This window comes from Nipponia nippon, unplaced genomic scaffold, assembly GCF_047370975.1.
Source record: "Nipponia nippon isolate SJK-2023a ecotype South Korea unplaced genomic scaffold, ASM4737097v1 scaffold_4, whole genome shotgun sequence".
In the NCBI taxonomy this organism is placed as follows: domain Eukaryota; kingdom Metazoa; phylum Chordata; class Aves; order Pelecaniformes; family Threskiornithidae; genus Nipponia; species Nipponia nippon.
This window is the reverse complement of record NW_028262358.1, coordinates 44,584,037-44,591,796: the sequence shown is the minus strand read 5'-3', so window position 1 is coordinate 44,591,796 and position 7,760 is coordinate 44,584,037. Positions and strand designations below refer to the sequence as shown.

At 44.0% G+C, this 7,760-nt stretch overlaps 1 protein-coding gene across 2 annotated transcripts in view; it reads right to left on the bottom strand.

Annotated features, from left to right (window-relative positions):
• Positions 1-105: 105 nt before the first annotated feature.
• Positions 106-7,760, bottom strand: part of PCNX2 (pecanex 2) — a 165,017-nt gene continuing 157,362 nt past the window's right edge. For both annotated transcript variants that reach the window (XM_087775005.1, XM_087775006.1), the window contains one exon: positions 106-6,151. In XM_087775005.1, the coding sequence (XP_087631131.1) occupies positions 5,978-6,151 (174 nt within the window). In that variant the 3' untranslated portion in view covers positions 106-5,977. The remainder of the gene's footprint in view (positions 6,152-7,760) is intronic.

The following is a 7,760-nucleotide window of genomic DNA, read 5'->3' as shown; positions in this document are numbered from 1 at the left end:
GTTAAGTCTCTTCAGCTGTAAAATATGCTGCAAAAGAATAGTTCTTTCAATGATTAAATAATTTCCCAAAGTCTAGCAAGGTTTTAGTGGGACTTTTAAAGCTAAATAAAACGGAGATATTTGACACTTCTCTGTGGAGGCTGGGGAGGGGATTTCCTTCAGGAGTGATGGCAGAGTTCAGTTTTCCAAATTGCAGTTCAGCCAGTATTGTTGGGAGTTCATCACTTAAAGTGGTATTTGTTCCTCATAAAAGTAGATATATTGCCCTGCATGTAGTGCCACGGTGCCTACTGTAGTCCCATCGCTTAACAGACGAGAAAAAAGAAAAAAGAATCGTAACAAGTTTGGGGAACTTGGGGCCAGTGCACTTTTAAGCCATTGTCTCATAGTGCAAGGAAGACCTTTTGTAGTGAGGGTGGTCAGTCACTGGAAAAACTTCCAAAATGGAGGTGGATTTTTCCTTCACTGGAGCTGTGAGTGAAGCAACAGCCCTTTTAAATCAAAGAGTATTTTTGCTAATGACATTCGTGGCTCTTGCTTTCTGCTACTTGTCTCAGGATTGGTGAGAGTCTTTAATTTGTTCTTCTTTTTTTAAGCCCATCTTCTCTGTGAGCTAGAGGGCTTTTCAAGAAAAATAAAGAGAAATTTTGTGGTCTGTGTTCAGCAGGAGATCCTAGATGACCTTAACAGTCACGTCTGGCCTTTAAATCTGAGACAGTCCTGAAGAAATGATTCACCTGTTTCAAATATACATCGAGTGAGTAAGAAAGTAATATTTCCAACGGAATTAAGGTTTTATGACACTCTGTGTTTACTTTAGAGGTAAAAATTTATTGTCTGGTCTTGCACTAGTAAAATATTTGGAAGGCCTTGAGAGCACTGTAACAACAAACGGAGCATTCACAATTCCCCTGATGGGCCGATTTTACTAATAGCACACATTTGGTGAAAATAGGCTCTGATGTACCAGCAAGATTCCAGATGACAACATTAGTGCACCTGCAGGTTTTAATTGGTGCAAAAAAGGGGAGAATATGAGGTACCAATTACTCTCTCGAAGCCCCAGAATCAAGGACGTTTTTGGCAAGGAGGCTTGTAATTCCAACATAAAATTGCACACAGCGTGGAATAAACAGGGCCTGCATTATTTATCATGCATTAGACAATTTTTGACTTGTGAAACTCTGAGAAGGCTGAACGACAGAGGTGAATCTTTTAACACTTGACCTACTGCAAAGTTAATTATAAGGAATACGTCTGTGTTGCAGATTTAAGGATGTGCAAGCACTAGTGAAACATTGTAATTAAATACCAGCTCCCAATCCAGGGAGTAATCTAAATATGGCAATAATTGAGTAGTTAAAAAATACGGATTGATGAGAAGTTGATTATTACATGCTGGAGAATTTCACTGGTAATTCTAATCTTCTAAAATGAGCTGCGCAAAGTTCAGCTAACCTTTAACTTAAATTCCCCAGCAAGAGAAGAGCAGTCAGTTGGTGGGTTGGAGCCAAATGCAGATGACATTTCTTGCTTTATTCTAATAAATAGCTTTTAAAAAAAGCTGAGAGTGGTGTCACACAGACTCCTAAGAACTTAATAGTTTCAGAATGTCATTCATAGATATTGAGAGTATCTGGCCATCTTGTTGAGGGAAAAAGACTCACACTGGTAAGTCCTTTTCGTTAACATTTGTCTTAAATGCAATGAATGCCAAGATTTTCTCTCTGGGGGAAGGAGGTGAGACTTTTCAATGAGAACTCCAGTTCCTCCCATAGAAGAAGTTTGTATGACACTTCAAAATGGAGGGAGCAGCAGGACCTCCAGCATTTGTATTTTTGGATGAACAGAAACGAACTTTGGACGTTGTGCCCATCGCTGTTTCCTACTTGCGCGCCGTGGTGGGAAACAGCCGGGCTGGAGGCCAGGCTGGGGCCTTGCCAGCGTACCTGGTGGGTGTGAGCAGTTCAGCAGCCTGGGGTTGGCTTTGGTCAAATGTTACTAAAAGTCTTTTCACCAGATCTTTGGGCCGTGTTTCACCCTTAGGAGCGTAGCGTCTGGCTTTTACTGTGTGATGTAAGCCAGAGCCTGTTAGTGAAAGGAGTGTAGGAAAACAAAATGGGAAGGGGGGGTAAGTATCCCACATTTAATGCAAGGGCTGAAGTACTGTGCGTGTGCTTGTTTTACCATATGCTCGTTGTCCTCCTGCCTGTAGCCTGCTGTACTGTGTGCGTTCCTCCCTGGTTGTGAGGGCCCTGCTGAGCCAGCGTGGGTAAAACCACTCCCGATGTTTCTTTGGAGCAGTGGTGATGTTATCTGGGGTTAAGCTGGGGGGAGGCAGATAGGGCCTCCATCTCTTCATCCCTTCTGACATGTCTGTGAAAATACTACATGGACCAAATGCTCTTGTGGACCGAGTTCTTGATTTCCTCAAAGGACGCATTCAGCTTGCTAGCGAGACACGAGTGTCACTGCTTTCAGGTTGTAGAAACAAGAAGGTTCTGGGCTGGCTGAATGAGCATCGGGCAGGCCTTCAGCCCCTGCTCAGTAAGCGGCCTCTGCAGCTCTGGAAAAATTCAAGCATAGCACCTGAATCTTCAAAACTGACACCAAATGGAACTGCATATAAGCGGTACTTATGTGTTCGTGGTGGCCATCCTTCCTGCATCACAGTGGTGGTAAGAGATCAGACATGGAACAGCGTAGGCAAACTCTTCAGCCCGAGCAACTTCAGGGCCAAGTTTCAACAGCAGCGTTACGCACTGTGAAACCTACGATCAGTGCCACAGCTGACTTAAAAGCAGTGGAAGTCATCTTTGCTTTTCATTCAGAGCCCAAAACTGCCCAACAGGTGGGGTTCCTGAGGCGTCATAGGTACGTCCAGCTTGCAACTCTGAAGCACCTCGTGTGTGAGGTAAGTATCAAGCTGCTTAGGTCTTTCAGGAATAAAAGTATGGCTTAAAGCCTTTGTGTATCTGTAGGCACTAGTGCTGAGAACAGCGTTCCTATGGACTTGGGTGCCTTTTGGTGCTATGCAGAGCTGTTCTGAGCAGCTCACTGTTGCAACTAGGCCTTGTGTAAAGGTTAGGTACCTTTGTGTGCATCAGAGCCTTAAACGCGTCTTCTGTCATGTAGAGAGTAATCAGGTCTCTCTCTGCCTCATGCAGACACGGGGGGAGGTCTAAGGTGTGTTTAATCAATACAACCTCACACCTAGTTCCAGGTTTTATTTCTAACCATCGTGTCTGATTATTCTGTAGGATCGGCCCATATTTAAAAACACCGCATGTAGCAGTAGTCTCATTAAGAACAGCAGACTAGCTCCAAAACTATGGAGAAATGTAACATGGGAGAGTTTATGGGGTCATCTTCGATTTATTTTGTCTTTGTTACTGTTAATGGTCACTCTTTGGTTTTTTTCAACCCACTATGCTACAGTAACAACTTTAAGGCACAATAAAAACTGAGTAAGAAAGACATGGCTATGGAAAGGAACTAATTTTTGAATCTTAGCGTGACTCCTGCTTGCGCACCGCGCCTCAACAAAGGAGTTAGGATGTGCCTTTTCTGGCTGCGCAGCAGGAGGCTGGGCTTCATGGCACGCTGCTGTCCCCAGGGAGTTACGCTCCAGGGGCTGGTGGCTTGAACTAAGCCAAGAACTGTGAGGCAGCTGCGTTATCTTAGGATGCAGTACCAGAGGCCAGGGGGGTGGTAGAGTCTCTTACAGAAGATGTGGGGCTGTGGGAAGGTGGTGTTGCTGGGCCTTAGTCTGCGCTGAGCAGATAGAGCAGCTTGCTGCTGGAAGGATTTGTGTGGCTGTTTCCCAGTCTGGTTTAGTACGCTTGAGTTGACTACACAGAATAATTCAAGTTGATTGGGACTACTGGAGTTACTTATTTTTGATGGAAATTAATTCAGACGTAAGTTAGAGATGTGAAAATTGGAGGCCTAAGTGAGGCTAACTGAATAGGGGAAAGTTTTTAGTGCTTTCCACGACCGCCTGTTTGCCCTGCCTCCGTGCAAGGCAGGGTTTAGGAAGAGAAAGCGGTGATGCTTTATCTTAGTAGGCTGCCATGCAAAAGCCCCCAAGCCAGAAACGGGGCTGGTGGCTGTCGGTAAGAGCCCTCCACCTACCTGTATAAGCTCCAGCCTTCATTTGTAAGGAAGCACTTCATAAGCGGGGCGGTGGGAGGAGAGGTGCGATCTGCCAGAAATGGTCAGAGGGGAGCAGCCGAGTTCCATTTCCTCTTCCGCATCACACCTGGGTTAGGAGGGCCTAAACCCCTCTGGTGACCCTGCGTCTCAGGGGGCCGTACGGGAAGGCTCTGCTTTTGCCCTTGCGAACACGAGCAGAATTTTGCCTAGGTTGTGCTGAGCTTTATAAATAATCAATTCATCAAGCTCTGAAGTGAAAGAAAAACAATACATGTCTCAATTTCATAAGGCAGAAAGCAAGCAAAACCAATTCAAAATAAAAAAAAGAAAACCCAGAAACTGCTACCACACAAAACATACTTGGATCATTTTATTTTCACTAGGTGTTATTTAGTTCTACTACTTATAGTCTTAAGTGTGGCACAGTAGGAAGCTCAGAACGCAACTGTGTATCGCCTAACAGTAATGAGACTTAGCTACAGCATCTCCTGTTAAATCTTTCTTGTTAATTGGGACAAGACAGCCGGCTGCACATCATCGTGTTGAGAATTAGCAACAATCTATGGTAGTTACAGTAAAGAGGAACAGCAAGACGCTGATAGCTGCAATTTTTTTAATTCAAAAAAAAAAAAGAAAGAAGAATGAGGAGAACACGGCGTGTGTGTTTAGATGCTGCAGTAGAGGAAGGATTTGTTGTAGCCTTTCGGCTTCCGAAGTAGTCATGCATTCCTGTAAATCAGTGTTTCTCAAACTTTGTGAAAGCGCGGCCTCCCTTTTTGCATCATCTGTCTTTATGCAACTATTAAATTGGCAGCAGCCCAGTTTCTCTGGGGGAGGGAAATCGGAACGCTTTGTAATTACTGGCTACAAGTATTTATGGACACTGAGCTGTGTCCAGCAATTAAAGGCATTTAGAGTTCCCCTCCTAATACAAACACTTCCAGACAATAATTACAGCCTGCTTTGCACTTTCCTGTCCTTGAGGAGGATTCGCCTGGGCCCTTCTGCAACTCCCAAGGGGGCTGTTGCCTGGAATTTGAGAAACACTGCTGTAAACCAAACAGGAGCACGAGATAATACCTACGAGCAGGTGTTTATGCAAAGCTGCTTTCTTTGCAAATAAGGTGCACCGTATGCTTTGAAGGCTTTCCATGCACTGGGTACTTTCTTTTCTCGCACTTTTGTTAATCTGTGTAGCGTGGCTCGTTCACAGAATATTTCAATATGGCTGCATGCAGTATATCAATCTGTGATGCTATGTTGCTATTCAGAATCTCAGAAAAATAAAAGAGAGATTTGCTGTTGGAAAAAAAAAATCAGATTTAGCTCTAATGTTACAGTACAAGTTGTACTGTCCTTTTATGTATTCATTGCTTCTGTTCAAAGTTGCCTTTTGCTATATGTTATATATCAAACGCCAATTAGTTTGCATGCAATCAGCTGTTTAGTTATGGCAGGAAAGAGATGTCTTGTGTGCTTTTCACTGAGTTACATTAATATTTCCCACTGTATTCATTCATGATTCCAACCGTTGCAGGGGAAGGAGCGTTAAACAGGTTGTATTCATTGTTCTAGGATTTACAAGAACCTGAGATGAAGTGGCACTGTGTGTTTTTTAGGACATCTTCCAACCCTACCTATGCCAAGGCCTGTAGCTGAAGAACATCTGCCCCGTAGTATTCTTGTGTAGAAGTTAGAAAAATAAACATTTGGAGGTTGGTTGTTACATTTGAAAGAACCGAAACCCACGTGTGGCTCCCTGACCTAACTCTGTCTTTATTTAGTTCTAAGCAGCGCGTGGCCCTTGTGCTGGGAATACTCCTTACTGCTCCTCAGACAGGCTTTGCTGAGAAGCGGTGTCTTCCAGGGCCATATCTTCTTGGCTGGCCCTTCTGCACTCCAGGTTCTGACTCATGAATATGGCATGGGCCGGACCCGCCTCTCGCCGTGGTCTAGATTCTGTAGCATCGGTTGCTTCGCAGGTCTCGGTGAGTTGCTGGGAAGAAAGAAAGAAAAAGGCAACTAGTTTAGGAAATTTCTAAGTAACACTTCAGCTATTTTTGAAGTGACAGGTGAAAAAATTAAAAATTGATTTAGGAATGTCATTCTGTGAAACTGCACGGATTCTTAACATGCATTATTCACGAGGGACTTCTGAAGAGGTACTTGTCACACTTTGTGTAACGCATAAATTTGGAAAGAAAAGCAGACCGGGAGGTAGAGGTTTAGTACCACAGATGTACACGTACAGAGAGCTGTAAAATAATTTGGATTGAAAAGGACTTCTGGAGGTCATCCAGTCCAAACCGCTGCTCCAAGCAGGGCTGACTTCTAAGAAGTTAAATCGGGTTGCTCTGGGGCTTGCTTTATACACCAATTTTTAAATCCAACTTACAAAGAAACCTTTTCATCAAAACTGGAATGCAATTATCAGTCTAAAAATGTTACGTGCAGTGTCACCCCAGTGTAAGGAGTCCATTAATATAAAAGCTTTCCAGAACTGTGCTGTGTTAACGTTTGAATAAAACACTTCCTCCGTACCCCTTTCAATCAAACAGGCACCTGGACTCTCAGCAGTTACCCTGGCCAGGACTCCCTCATCTAAACTTAACCACGTAGTCGTAGGGTATCACCTAGGCTGTCAGTGGCTGGCAGGGAGATAGGAGCGTCCCAGCGGAAGATTTCTTCCTGACAGCTGTAAGGATGACGTGGATTGTCCTCTCCGCTGAACACAGAGGCCACGCCAACAATCTGCCGAGACTTCGTGCCCGAGCTTTAGACGGCTGAAAGTTAGACGAGGTGAATCCTACCATTACTACTCAGTATCGCAGGCTGGCTGAGTTCTTGCAAATTGGGCTGTAAACTCTTGAGAGCTGGAATTATGCCTTGTCAGCTGATATGTTCAGCTGTACATGTAGAGATATTATTAATGCTCGTTAGAGTAATAAAGCAGGATTGGACCCAGATGAGTAACGTTCAGTCAACTTCTGTCGAAGTTCACGGCAAAACTCCAGGGAACTGTACCATACATGGTATTTTTGGGTTGAGAGCAAAATACACACAGGCTAAGGAGCTTTTTTCACCTGCGGTTTGGAGAATTCTTTGAAAATTAGGGAAGTTATACACAGTTCAGAATGATAGTAGCAGAAAAGTGTTTTGGACTTTCCATATCCACAGTCTTCCCCTGTGACCAATCTGGTTTCCATTTTGATAGGCCAAATGCGAAAGTCTGTCTTAATTATGTTGTCCCTCAGCCTCTAGTTGCAGTCGCCCTTTATATCTAGTCCAGCTTCTCACATTACTGCTCTGTAGTGCTGAGGTGAAAGTTTCAAAATTCAGGAAAGCAGCTGATGCCAACCAAAGTTAAATAAATATACTTAAGTAGGCAATAAAACAATAACACTACTATGTGCATTCAGTTTTCCAGGCAAGACGGGAACAGAACTGGGAGCCTACTGGGAAGAGGGCTGGAAGTTCTTTGTGTGTACTGTTTTGCCATTAGAAAATGCTGAATCACAGGGCACGCAGGTTTCCTTTGGGAAATATTGCCTACAGCCTTCCTCTGACTAACCCTTTCAGCAACGAGGTTTTCAGGTCCCGGATTG